General features: G+C 35.4%; 2 protein-coding genes across 6 annotated transcripts in view; both read left to right on the top strand.

Annotated features, from left to right (window-relative positions):
• Positions 1-8: 8 nt before the first annotated feature.
• vamp3 (vesicle-associated membrane protein 3 (cellubrevin)) lies at positions 9-7,839 on the top strand. Its single transcript, XM_039673970.2, has 5 exons — positions 9-127; positions 3,475-3,553; positions 6,043-6,201; positions 7,234-7,285; positions 7,450-7,839. Coding segments are annotated over exons 1-5 (312 nt in total). The 5' UTR covers positions 9-125; the 3' UTR covers positions 7,470-7,839.
• Positions 7,840-9,875: 2,036 nt separating this feature from the next.
• The window catches only part of per3 (period circadian clock 3), a 29,163-nt gene continuing 24,189 nt past the window's right edge, over positions 9,876-14,849 (top strand). For 4 of the 5 annotated variants that reach the window (XM_039674236.2, XM_039674239.2, XM_039674238.2 and 1 more), the window contains exons 1-3: positions 9,876-9,992; positions 13,509-13,937; positions 14,245-14,310. In XM_039674236.2, the coding sequence (XP_039530170.2) occupies positions 13,678-13,937; positions 14,245-14,310 (326 nt within the window). In that variant the 5' untranslated portion in view covers positions 9,876-9,992; positions 13,509-13,677. The other variant, XM_039674237.2, reaches the window with a different exon arrangement.

Consider the following 14,849-nt stretch of genomic DNA (forward strand, 5'->3'; position numbering starts at 1 on the left):
TATGAAAAACCATTTTCAACTTGTCTGGATTTTTTCTGTGCACGCGCACACACACTCGCGCGCTCGCTCACAGTAGTAAGTTAGCTGGAGTATAATCGGGGCCTTCACACATCAATTCAACAAACATGTAAGTAAAACTGCACCAACATCACTCGAACGAGCTCAATGATTCCATATACAGTAACTTATCTATATTTAATGTCGTGTTTTACGTGTTCATGAATATCAGTCTTTCTGGGTGTGTTTGTCAAGTGTGTGTTGTGCTAATGGGTGTGAATGCTGCTAAATCAACAGGTTAGCGTAGCAGGTTAGCTTACTGAATTTTTACTTTTATTTTTTTCACTCTCGGAGTTTAATTTAAGTCGCTTTTAGTTGGAATCAGCTCAAATGACGCCAACAGTGAACTTTTTTGTCAATTAAAGAGTTTTAGACCGTATATATTTGTATATCCGCTACATGCTAACGGCTAACAGCTTTTTTCTGACAACAAAGTTTGTGAAAACTTGAAACATCAAACGGAGTCTAAATACACACATTTTACCATTATACTATCACATGTGATTTGTCTTTTGTTGTTTAAATTACATAAATGGGAATTGTCTTTTGACTTTTTTAATGCGGATGCTTAGCAAAGTTGTGGCGGAAATGTGGAGATTTAACGTTAATATAAAACGATTCATAAAATAAGCATAAGTTAGTGAAATTGGCCTCACCAAATATAATTTCACATAATTTCAACAGCCTGATTGCAGTTTAGTTAACTTAATATGCTTTGACTGATATTTTTGGTGACGTAGCCTAATAAACTGTGTATGATCAACTTTATATATAACTTACATTAATTGTAATAAAAGTAGTACTTATTTAAAGATATATTTTAACCTCTTGGTTGATTCAGGACTTAACCTGAGAATAATTTCTTCCCACATAATTTAAAAATTCTTGTTTTGCTCTAATTAACTTTATCAAATATGATATCTCTGTTTACAGATCATTAGTACATGTACGAAAAATTCATCAGAAATGCAACTTTTAATGTTATAATCATATTAAATGCACTTTAGCTATTGGTTTGTTATGCTTTATGATGTTTTTTTATCGATTTATTAATGAACAGTTATAAAATACTCACCTTTTTATGGCTTTATTGTACTACTGAGGATGTGTGTGACTTAATTAGAAGTCTGTGTCAGATTAGCTCTCCCTGGATGTTATTACTGACGTGATTATGTTTGATGCTAGAATAAATGCAACAATAAATGTAAGAATTGGAATAGTTTTCCGATTGGAAATCAAGTTTGACCGCAGAAAATGAAACAGTTTTGTTTAATTACTTGTTAAATATAGCATCAGCACTAGTGATATCTGCATTGAATAAAATTAACAAAGATATGATGTATCTTGGGCTGCATGATATTGTAGAAAAATGCAATATGCGTCTGTGGTAACTTGTTAAATAATGTGATATTTGATATGTGACACAATATTGTTTAAAAGTGTGTAAAATAGGTATTAATTACATTTAAAAACTGAAAATGATATATGTTGCACATTCTTTCATGGGTAAAGAAAGCATCACTACAACTTCTGAAAGTGAACAGCAGTTTTAGCACTAGCCTACATCAAGTAATGTCACAAATCTAAAAGTCATTTTTCACATCAATGTAAACAACAAAAAACTATTTAAATACTAAAAACTCTTTGCTCAACTTGGTAATGTATAGTTATACCAACCTGAAAAACTTGACACCAGTAAACATCAAATAATGTGTTCTTCAGAATCGTTTATTTTTCTATATTGTTGAAGTGTATTTTGTTCTGGATGTCCCAGTTGGATACCAGGAATCGCACTTTTCAGAAAGTTGAGTGTAACGTTCATAATATTTTTTGGTTTGAATCTGAGTTGATAGAAATGTAGCCAGCTTTTGTAAAATAGGGACATAATATCAATTGCATGCTCGTGATTCTTGTCAAATCGTAATTGAATCGCAGCATGTTTTGAGTTGTCGCAAATATCATATTTGATTGATGTCAGGTTGTATTGTGATGAAACATCTGATTTACACACCTCTAATAAGTCAGCATTGTCTAATTTACATTTAGAAAGCGCCATATGTTTCTTACACTGGGGGATCTCAGTCTGCAGTGAGATTTCTGCCACAATCACATGACCTGGAGGCTTACGGTACCTTCCACGTCTGGGTGTGGAATGTGTGTGTTTTTCTTTGCTCTATATTGAGTCCTGATGTTTCTCTTTCAGTCTCCTGTCGTCACTCTTAATCCGCAGCAATAGACGGCAGAAAGCCTAGCTTGAGACCTTTTACACACTCAGGAAAAAAAATAGCAAAACTTTACCTTCAGTGTTCAACTGCTTGTCACCACATTAAACGTCATTGAGCAAAAATTACTCAGTTAATGGGCTCTATGCACGGCGTTATTTCCGGTGAAGGATTAAGGATGCTCGATAACTTCCGCCGATCATAGAGTCCAATGCAATACCGAGAATTTATATTGAATTTTATACTCCATGGTTATACTAATGAAACGTTAGTCACAAAAACAGATAAAACAGACACCCCTCGTTGTGTTTATGCTTCTTTTTAAAATTATATTAAATAAATATAACTATATATAAAATTACATCTAAACGTATGTACGTTTCGTTTCAAAGACGGGAGGACAGTAAATATTGAAGACTCTGCCATAATCCCGTTTTCTCCGGTTTTCCTCCGCTTTAATCTACACAACCGGAAATGGACGAGCATCCTTACGTCAAATGCGGAACTTATGCGTGCATATAGCCCATTGTGAGAAATTATGATTCGAGGTTTGGATATTTAATGCAATGATTCAGACATTATTGGGACTACTGTAAATCAAAAGTTGTGGAAATTGGTTCATCCTGAATGCGTATATGTCATCTTCATTATGAACTGGTTCACAGTGTCTTTGGATGTTTACAGAGCGCTTAACACATCCAAATCATAATGTTCCTTTAATAAACTCGTTTGAGCTTGAGTGATCTATCTATACCTCCCATTTTCGTCAAATGCCTCTACATATCTTCCTGTAATTTGGTTTCACACCACTTTGAATTGATGAACTCTCTTGTAAAGTCCTCTGTATGGTGTGTTATTCTGAAAACGGGACTTTTATGTTTAAATTTGTAGTTTTAATAGTTCTCCCAGTTGGATCAAGATCATTAATGTAGTCTATCAGCCCCTAGGTGGCAGTAGAATATAACATACTGTTTGTCACACTAGATTTCTATTAGAATGACATAAGAGGACATGTATGTTTGCTTTTTTTCCACAGCTCAAATCACATTAGCGGCAGAAATGAATACGTTATACTAAGCTAAGCTTTATTCACTTTAAATTGATCCGGACTGCTCAAGTAGGTTTGCCTGGACTTTTCCAGCTGTCCTGACAAAGGTTTGTTTGAATGTAACGTAAGAGTGTCTCTCTGTCACAGGTCCGCCCCGGGTGCAGATGGCTCTGGCTCTGCAGGAAGTAACCGCAGGCTTCAGCAGACTCAGGCACAGGTGGATGAGGTAAGAGGACACACCTGACACCATGGACAGCTAGAAATAGTCCACTTCATTTCCGTATCTCCATCTTCTCAGGGATGGTCCCTTTGTGATGTTAACTGTTATACAATTTCAGGACAGCTAATGCCAGTAAAATAATGTACAAGCATGAGTCATGATGATGCTTGAATATTTTGTACACTGTAAAAAAATATTGTTGGTTTAACTTAGAAAATTATGTAACCTGGCTGCCTTAAATTTAAATTCATTGAAATGGAAAAATTGAGTTAATGCAATGAAGGAGATTGATTTAATCATCATAAACTTCAAATATTATGTTATCTGAACTACATAAGTTATTTAAGTGGATTTGACGAAAGAAATAATGTTGTGATTACAAATCATGAAAATATTTTTTTACAATGTACCTCGAAACCTTTCAAACATGACTACAATATTAAAATTATATAAAATTTGAGTTTGTACTCTTCTGGTTTTAGGCGCTATCATTGAATACATTTTTTATTTTTTTAATATTTTTAATGTTTTTGAAAGAAGTGGCTCGTGTCCAAGGCCAAGCCTGGATTTATGTGATCACAAACAGTATTGTGAAATATTACAATTTAAAATAATGGTTTTCTATTTTAAATATACTTTAAAAAAAAAAATTGTGATTAAAGCTGAATTTTCATTATCATTACTCCAGTCTTCAGTGTCGCATGATCCTTCAGAAATCATTATAATATGATGATTTATTATCAATGTTGGAAACAGTTGTGCTGATTTTAATTATTTAATATTTTTATCTGTGTGACTTTTCAGGATTCATCGATGAATAAAAGTATGAATGCTTGGCAACAGTCAAAACATCTATATTATTATTATATTATAAACCAGAAATATTTTGTAACAATATACACTGTTGTTCAAATGTTTCGGGTCTCTTTTTTTCTTCTTTTTTCTTTTTTTTTTGTCAAACATTCATACTTTGATTCAGCAAGGATGGGTTTAAATTGATTAAAAAAAGTGATAGTAAAGATTTATATTGTTAGAAAATATTTCTATTTTGAATAAATGTTCTTTTTAGATTTTAATTCATCAAAGAATCCTGAAAAAGTAGCACAGGTTAAAAAAAAAATATTAACTATTTCCAACATTTATAATAAATCTACATATTAGAGTGATTTCTGAAGGATCATGTATAAGGATAAGAAATTAATTATATTTGAAAGTATATTAAAATAGAAAACCATTGTTTTAAATTGTAATATTTCACAATTAAACAAATCTGTATTTTTGATCAAATAAATCCATGCTTGTTGACTTTATCTGTGTGAAGAGCACAGTGTAATATTTCCACTTCTGCAGCTCACCGCAGTCATATTCATGATTTCTGTTTGAGGAAGTTCATATCGGGTCTTATGCAGGTCTCTGTGCACTTAATGACTGTTGACCTCTCCCAACATTCATCTTGGTTCAGTCTGGGTTGTGCTCATAGGCTGCCGGCTGGTTATGTAACGCCCGTCACTATGGTTATGTAAGAGAAACATGGATCTGCACACGCCGGTCCCCCTCCCACATGATCTCTCTTAAATGGGTGGAGCTCTGTCATCCTGCAACAGGGTTTGTGGAGCACTAGAGCATATGTGTGGAGGCTGAGATGTTTGTGTGCCATTGACTGTTATGTAATTGTATTATAGCAGGGTGGTTTTATGCTTTCCATTTCTTCTGCATTCTGAAGCTGTAAGAGTTGTTCAGACCGAATATGAGCGTCATCATAATATTGATAAATAAATATAATAATCTCAAAACTTACTCCATTATTAATGTATCAATGCTGTAAAACAAACTAAATGCTGTTGATTCCAATAGGAATACAGATAGAAAGTCGTGAATTATATTTAGTCTTCAAACACAGTCATAATAGAAAAATGTCCCTCCAGACAAGATGAGTCATCATCATCTTCCAGTACCAGTTAATGCGGAAGTTAATATTTAAATTTATATTAATACCAGCTAAGACTGGTTTCCCAAATGTTGGATAATCCGGAGAAAATGTTCATCTAGCCTTAACCTAGTTGGACAAATCCTGCCTGAAGAAGATAAGTGTATTTAGTTTTCAGTCCTGATAGTCATTTCACAGTAAAATCAGTCTGAAATCCTGCTCTAAATGTATTAAACATCAAATATATTTTTGTATCCTGCACTGCAGCATTTTTGCTTTCAGTGTGGACGGAAAAATGTCTCTGGAAACTTCCCATTCTGTCAGGTTAAGACGCTCGGTTTCTTTCAGTGTTAGTGTGAAACGCTGATCAGTGAAGGACATGCTCCTGTTGCTTGCCTGGTTTTAAGAAGCCTCCAACCATCCTGCCAAAAGTCTCACATCATTAAATCATTTTAATAACCCTCCCTGGTGTTCGGACAGCTGTGTGTTTACACACATGGCAAGATTCCTTGACCCTTAGCATCACTTTTGCAGAGTTCATGCTCTTCTAACAGCAGTCTCCCTCCAGGTGGTGGACATCATGAGGGTGAACGTCGATAAGGTCCTGGAGCGAGACCAGAAGCTCTCTGACCTGGACGATCGTGCCGATGCCCTGCAGGCCGGAGCTTCCCAGTTTGAGACCAGCGCCGCCAAACTCAAGAGGAAGTACTGGTGGAAGAACATCAAGGTGACAGCATTCATATCATACACTCATTTAGTTCAAATGTGGTTTATAATCGATATTAAGGCTTTAGAGATGATTGGAAGTTTTGTTCTTCGTCATCTGGAATGAATAAATATTAATAAATAAATTTATTTATATGTAATTAATAATTATTTTCTCGAAATAATATAGTAAGAGAATTACTTTTCTTGTTTTCAAAAAAAGTGGAGGTTTCTGAAAACGCCAGTTATGTGTTGTCGTTTGAACTGGGAGAAACGGCGTTTTAGGTTCCCTCTTGTCGATTCTGAGGATTCTGATTGGCTTGCATGGCTTTATCCTTCACCCTACACTGCCGCCTGTAGGTTTGGCATAGATATGATGGTGCTTGACGGCGTATTTATGCGGGTGTGTGAACGATGTTATTTTTGAAAACGGAGAGGGGGAAAATATTCGTTTCGCTAAATACCCGGCTTTTTGTAAACGTGGCCTCAATACAAACCCGGGATATTATTTTGAAGTTTTACTGTATATATAAAACAGTTAGTTCGAATCCTTGATTCTGATTGGTCAATAGTGCTTTATTCAAGATGAACACGGATATGACCACTTCACCCAACGGTTCTATTGATCGCTGCGCAACACTGCGGTTCCTATGTTGTGTTTATTTGAGCTTTCATGCATATTACACACTGACTGGATCGTTGTTGCTGTTCACGCTCAGGGACTATTTTTTCTAGCGGAAGGAAGGCTTTTAGTGATTGTACTTTATGAAAGTTGCACTAATACATTTTTATTTTTTTACTTTAAAATTTTTATTGTGTGATAACCGTTTTATACTCGTTTTAAACCGCTACAAATTACTCGAGGCAAGTGTATTGTGAATAAGTAACGTCTGAAGGTGTTACTCCACTTCGCGTTGAGCCTAACGACGCCCTTCAGATGTTACCTATTCACGATACAGCACAGCCTCTCGTACCTTATCGCTTACTTAAAGTGAGCTGAATGCTCCGTCATAGGCACCAAATGACAATGTATACTTGTTTGTTGATTTTGCAGATGTGGGCCATTTTGATAGCCGTGGTTGTGATCATCATTATCGTCATTATTGGTGAGTATGAGTATTTACAGGCTCTTTTACTCCAGGGGTAGGAATGAGTCATCGTCCCTGTGATTTAAGTGTTCTTTAAGCAATTTATGTGCTAATTAAATGTGTCGTAAAGAAAGTATGCTGCATCCATTTTAACCTGATTTTTCTTTTCCGCCCTCTTTTAGTCTGGACGCAGTCATCATAATAATGCAATACAGAGATGAATACTGGTTCTGAATTGAGGGAAAGTTTAGGATATGAAGGAGTACCGACTTCAGAAAGAAAAGAGAATGAATGAGTGCTCTTCCAATGAGTTCTAACCTGCTGATTTTCAAAAGCATATATTGTAAACTATCCTCAATTGTTTTTTTTTTTTGTTTTTTTTTAGGTTTTGTTTTTAATTGAATAAGATTTGAATAAGTTCCAAAATGCCTAATAATTTCCAAATACATCTAACACACTCCTCCGTGCAAACCACAGAACAAGGGCTGACTAGATAGTGTACAAGTTACAAAATGATCCAAAACCATTGTATGTTAATATGAGAAACATTTCACTATTATTTGAGGCCAAAACATGCTGACCAAAAACCAGGCCAAACTTGGTTGAAAGCCATTTTGCCAACATCTCATGTCATTGATGAATCCCTCATGGACTCTTTTAGTGAGCGGCCGTAACCAGACACTCTAGTTTTGGCCGTGTCTGAGTTTTTAAGTGCCAACAAGACGCACGAGCCTTTCCTGAACAACCACAGTCAAGCCATCAGTGCCTGGAGATAAACTCCACTGCCATCCCGTAACAACCGAGAACTTTACTCTGATTTCACTCAGAATATCTGCACAGAAAAATGCTATATATAAGCTTGAGATATTAATGAAAGATTAAAGTGGTAATTCACTTATAATTTAACTGCATCATTTGTATTACCTTGTGTAGAAATAGTTTGCTTTGAAATATCTTAGCTTAATCAGATTTCAGTAGTATTGATTGATTTTTGGTGGGGTTTTTGCTCACGTGCCAAAACATTTTATGTTTGTCTGAGCTTTTTTTTTTTTTGTATGTATTTCTTTGTCTCACATGTGTATAAATTGTAAACAAGTGCAATTCTATACTGTGGCCTTACTAACTTAAGTGTGTTGAATTGCCCGTGTTGGCTCAATAAAACTGATTTAACTTCCTTTAGTTCTCAACGGAGCCTTAATTCAGGAAGTCATTATGAAGCTTGCTTTTTATTGCTGTTACTCAAAGGTTTAATGGATCAGATTGCTTCAGATGATGCTACAAATCACTTTTTATTTCAAATACTGTTGTTCTGATGTGCACTACTGCATTTGTCCTGGTTAAATCTAGTTTGCAGTCTTCATTCAAGACGAAGGCGCACATTATGTACCTGTGAATAGCATTCATCTCTCAAGACAACAATGGTGTGAGGGGTTTCTACAGAAGGCTGTTTCTTTGTAGCCATTTTTTTAAAACAAAATTGAACCTTAGATATAAAAGTTATCCTCGATCCAAACAACTGAAATAATAAGGCATTTTTTGTGTGTGTGATTTGTACCAACGTATCTTATACCTATATGTATGTTAATAAAGACTTAACAACCTAAACATAATTTCCTTACTGCCTCTTTTAACAGGCAACAATTCAGATCCTATAAGCAGGTCATACTACTTACTTTATTTTACCGTTTTCAATGACTATTTTAATAAGTACAAGGCCCAAAATTCATAATCGCATTGCGATTTCTGTCAGCAAAAGTCTACTTGGTGCATTGTGGATGAACCGCACGCGTCTTAATATATTAGATATTTATTTTAAAAAATATTTATTATTTTTATTCTTAGTAACGTGTATAGAACCTTATGCACTATACACTCTTAGAAAAAAGGGTTCTATATATGTAGCATATAGGGTTCTTTACTCAACTGCAAAGGACCTTTTATGCAAAAGAAAATGATGATAATGACAAGAAAGAACCCTTTTGGCACAAAGGTTCTTTATAGGCTTTTATTCATTCATATATTACATTATTCTGCAACATTTTGCAGTTGTAATTAAATTATTGTTTATTAAACTGTTGTAGTAACTAAATGTCCCATTTTAATCATGCTGATTTTTGAAGGATAAAAAACTGAAATGGCACTCTTCGTGTGATATTGATTAATTACATTTTTTAAACCCCATATCTTGAATTTTGTGATCATTCATGCATTGCGTTTTAGGGGTTCCAAATACGTAGCGCTTTAGAACCTTTTAAGGTTCTATATAGAACCTTTTCTTCTAAGAGTGTATGATCAAACGAATGGCCACGCCCAATGCAGTGACGGCAGTTTATGATAATTTACATTTTATATGATAATTTATGATATTTTTAAATAAAAATATGAGGCCCAAAAATCATAATTGCGCCCGTACAACACCGTAGTGTAACTGTGGAGGGCGTGGCGTTATCCACCGCTACGTCATAGTTTCAATCTGTTGTTCCTGTGTTGTTCTGGTTGTATAACATGGTGATACACGTGAGTGTCATCCGCATTCTATGCTAGGCTGTTTTGTCTACGCCCCTCGACCAATCAGACTGTCGTAGGGAAACGCTCCCATCGAATGGGAGTGAAGTAGGCGTGGCTCCGGGCGGCCAAACTCACGTGGGTGAAGTGTTGCGTTCCGGAGGAGTAATGGAGGGACACATGAGAAACTGGAGCAAGTGAAAATTGAAATAAACAACAAGTAAGGGCTAACTTTGCATTGTTTTACTGCTCTCAACAGTGATTTATAGATATAGATATAATACTGCTCTGCTGTAGTGTTTAATAAGACAAGAAACGCAGCGTTCAAGTCTTCCATTATCAACAATTTCAGGTAACGTTGTATATCACTATTATGATTATATTATTAATGAACTATATTATACAGTCATGAGCACTCACTTCTGATACATTAAATCGGTATTATCCTGCTTGTGTTTTTTTCGTGAACCGTTTATTCCGCCAGTAACGTCTCCTCCGTGCGCATGCGCACTGCTCACCCAACTTCAATACTAAATTGTATTACTTGTGTCTCGTTTAAAAGCTTTTGATTTTGTGATGTTGCTGGGTTTGTGTGAGATGTACGGCTCGGGTAGAGGGTTTTAGCGGAATATCTTTCTCTCTGCTAACTCGTGGCCGTGCATGTGCATGGCGGAGGCGCGCATCAGTATCAACATATAGTCTGTTGCTTTCGTTATGAGTTATGTGGGAACTTTGGAAGATGCTTGTTCTTCTGGTGCACCTCTTGTTTGGATCGTCCAAGAGTGATGGTGATTTATTGTGAATGTACTATTGGTGCCATAAGGTCTATGATAAGATTTAATGATCTAATGATCACAGTCATGGAAATGTGCAATCAACTGTTATGGATTATGGATGGCTATAATTAGAAAGCAGTGGTGCAGTTATGGGCTAATGCAACTTTCCAACAAATATTAGGGCATAGTTACAGAAATTTCATATTCAGTGTAAAAAATAAAGAAAAAAAGTCATAATTGGCCTATGCTGTTCATTTTAGCAGACAAATCTATTCCAGCAGGAAATATCTGGCAAATGAGTCTGGAAAAGTCATGAAAACCTCGAAATTTAGTTTTACACCGTTCTGAAATATTTCATCAGCTAGATGTTTGTTAGCAGTTTATTAAACACACTTGTGTAGGGGAAACCTTAACTCAAACAAGTCTGATATCATCAGTTGTCTGTTGAGTCATTTGTACACTAATTATACTCATTTAAAAGTGTGTTTAGTTATTTTTAAGGCAAACCTCCTCTGTAAGGAGTAGATTTTACATCTCAAAAACTGATCTAAAACCTATCTCTGCGTTTCGACCGTCAGCTCTTCATCAGGCACAATACCCTTTATGGAGTTAGAGGCAACTCTTATAAGCACAGGTGATTTAACAATGATTAGAAACACACTCAAAATCATGTGACAAATGATTAGACACAGAAACATGTAGGGGAAAAATCAACTAATGAATTTTCCAGTGTTATTGCTATGCAGTTGACTTGATTCACAAGGACACATATCGGTTATGTCAATAACTCTTAAATATGCATGTACTGCTTTATAGTTGTCAGTAATATGCAGAATCCATAAAGATGATCACCTGTTGCAAAAGATCCATTACCACTTCTTAACCGTAAAGACATGAGATATGATAAGAATGCATGAATGTAAATGACAAAGAAACGTGTTTGTATACGTGTCTATTACATAATCATGTGATCATGTGCATATTTCCTAAAAGCACTGACTGCAGCCATGTTCTTTCTGTTTGAGTGTCATGTTTTAGCTTATTCTAAATGGCATGTTTGGACATATTTTCTGTCATTGATGGCCATTTTTACTTGCCCTATTATAGCTTCTATGTGCAGCCTGTCTTAAAAAAAAAAAAAAAAGCATGGTTCAGATGATCTCCACTTGTTTTATTTTTTGATGTATTTTTTACACCTGACGTAGTTGCACTCTATTCTGAGAATGACTGAGTCCGATTCACTGTACATTACACACACAGGTCATGACTTCACAACACAGAGAGAGACGTCAGAACCATCACTAAAATAAACTGCTGGAGAAATTTAGTTTGAATCTATTTTAACTCGGAGATAAATCCAATTATGAAGAAGCGGCAAGTAATGCCTTAATCAATAATCTTTGACAATAAAAGACCAGAGTAACAAATATACAGGCAATAAAATTTGATGTAAATGTTCTGTTGTTTGCTGAATCAGAACTACTAAACCTAAGTATTAAAGGCTGCATATTTATAAGTAATCGGACTTGAAGACTTAATACAGATATAGCAACACTCTGGCATCCTCCTATATGGTGATGTACACACACCACTCGCATTTTATGTGTGAAATATAGAAATTCAACACATTCAAAGATTTCTGTGAGGCACTTTGGATCTTCCAATTGAAGTATAGAAGTAAAGGTAAAAACATGTTGGGACGGAGTGTGTAAGCGATGCAGTACGCACACATGATGATGGTCCTGTGTATAGTCAGTAATGTGTGTTGTGATGTAAATAGTCCAGTCTGTGGATGACACTGGCAGGCTGTTGTTTTTGAGAGTGAAAGCTGATATGACACCCGGCCACCCTGTGCTGCATGTGCAAAACAACATGTTGTTTCCATAACACGACAACGCCAAGTTTATTAGTTAATGAGACGTAATGTGGTGAAATCAAGTTATTTTCTTGCTAATTTTATCCTAGATTGTGTAGGCAGAGACATAATGAGCCTCCAGCATTATTCATCCAGAGTTGAGGTCATATTGACGTACCATGGCCAAATTATATCCTAAATATATGTTGTAAACCACACGGATTGAGACAACATATATTTTCCAAATTGAAATGTTAAGAGCTTCAAATGATGTATTAATGTATTTCTAATATATTAGAAAATCTTAAAATGCATTTTGGGTATATCTAAAGTGTATTTTTTTATTTTATTTTGGACAATCTAAAAATAGCAAAAATGTATTTATGTAAATGCATGTATGTGTGTGTATATATATATATATATATATACTAATATTGAACAAAACTATATTTATGTAAATGCATATATGTATATAATGTATATGTGTGTGTATATATATATATGCATTTACATAAATATATTTTCGTTCGATATTAGTGTTTGTGTATATGTAGATATAAATATTTATGTGTGTGTGTGTATAAATACATAAATATGCGCATGTATGTTTGTGTGTATGTATGTTTATATATATATATATATATATATATATGCATTTACATAAATATATGTGTACATACATACGCACACACACACACACACACTAATAATTGAACACAAATATATTTATGTAAATACATATACACACACATATACATTATATACACACATATATGTGCATTTACATAAATATATTTTTGTTCAATATTAGAGTGTGTGTGTGCGCGTATGTATGTATTGTATGTATATATATATATATACACACACACACACACATACACACACATATTTATATACACACACATACACTAATATTGAACAAAAATATATTTATGTAAATGCATACATTTATGTATATAATGTATATATATGCATTTACATAAATATATTTTCGTTCAATATTAGTTTTATATTTCATCCAATATTACTTTGTATAATTATTACACCAGGTTATTATCAAAGTACTTCTTCATGGGTTTGATATCTATCCGTGTTTCTCTTTTAGTTCATTCAATGGAAGACTACATAACCCCCAATTATCCGAGTAAACCGTTGTCGTCATCATGGTCATGGATTTCTCTATAGACCATCGTTGTTAATGTGGACGAAGGCAGTGGAGCGTCTCGACTCTGGATCCGAGCTTCAGTAGGGGTGGGCAGCGGGCGCAGCGGGGAATGCCGGGAGGAGACGGCTTGCCCGATGGAGAAGAGGAGAGCCGTTCTCCAGGGCAGGCGGACCGAACCGGCGGGGCCAGCGGAGGGGAGAGCTCTCCGGGGTGTGAGGAGAGTGGAGGAGAGCAGACACACGAGGATGTGGACATGAACAGTGGTCATGAGTCCAGCAGCGGGAACGACAGCCTCGCTGGATCACGACATCATCGTTCCTCTGCCAATCGCAGCCCTGGAAGCACCACGGGGTCAGGAAGCACTAAGAGGTACATCAATCACTTAAACTGAGGGTTAGGGACCAGAATAGTGGCCCTCAACCCCCTGACAGGCCATATTTTTGTTTTAACCCTGAAATGGCACACCTGATTGAACTAATGAAAGCCTCAAAGGCTTAATGTGTAGCTGACTAATTGAATCAGGTGTGCCATTTCAGGGTGAAAACAAAACAACATGTCCTGTTGAGAACCACTGGACTAGAACAAGTCCGTTTGAGGAGGTATAACATCATGTATACTGTAGGTTAAGTCCTGTCCTATCATAGACTCTTGTTTCTCTCTCTCTTTGTGTCTTCAGCTCAAAGTCTGCCACTGTCTCTTCATCCTCCAGCTTTCACAGCTCTCGTCACACAGAGTGCAGCAGGTAAATGAACCACAGATTTACACAGTACAGTAACGCAACTCGGGATTTGCAGATATGCATTAATATCAAGATCATACAGTGGTCTTAAAACTGTTTGGACACTCAAGTCACACTTAAAAATGTATTTATGCAATTGAATTAGATAAAGAGATAGTGTTCTTGTTATTTATTGAAAATAAAGATGCACAAGCTCACAATTTCTCAGTGCAATACATCCGACAAAAAGACGTTTGGTTTAGAAGAATGAAAAAAGGCTAGTGTTGACATCAGATGTTAGTTATACAAATTCATCTTTAAAATTCCCTCCACCTTTCAGATCATTTCTACACCCATATAGTTATTATAATTATGGAAGCCGATTCCTGCCACGTGAGAAAACAAAATCATGCTGTGTTGTTTATTATGAGATACAAAGTCATAATGTCTTTTTTTCTCATAATTTCAAATTTCTGATTTGGTATGTTATTTCAGTTTTTTGACACAAAATTAACTTTATATTCTATTATAGAAAATATCATAACAATTTCAACTTTTATGTT

Source organism: Pimephales promelas, chromosome 21, assembly GCF_988280905.1.
Source record: "Pimephales promelas chromosome 21, fPimPro1.hap1.1, whole genome shotgun sequence".
Classification (NCBI taxonomy): Eukaryota; Metazoa; Chordata; class Actinopteri; order Cypriniformes; family Leuciscidae; genus Pimephales; species Pimephales promelas.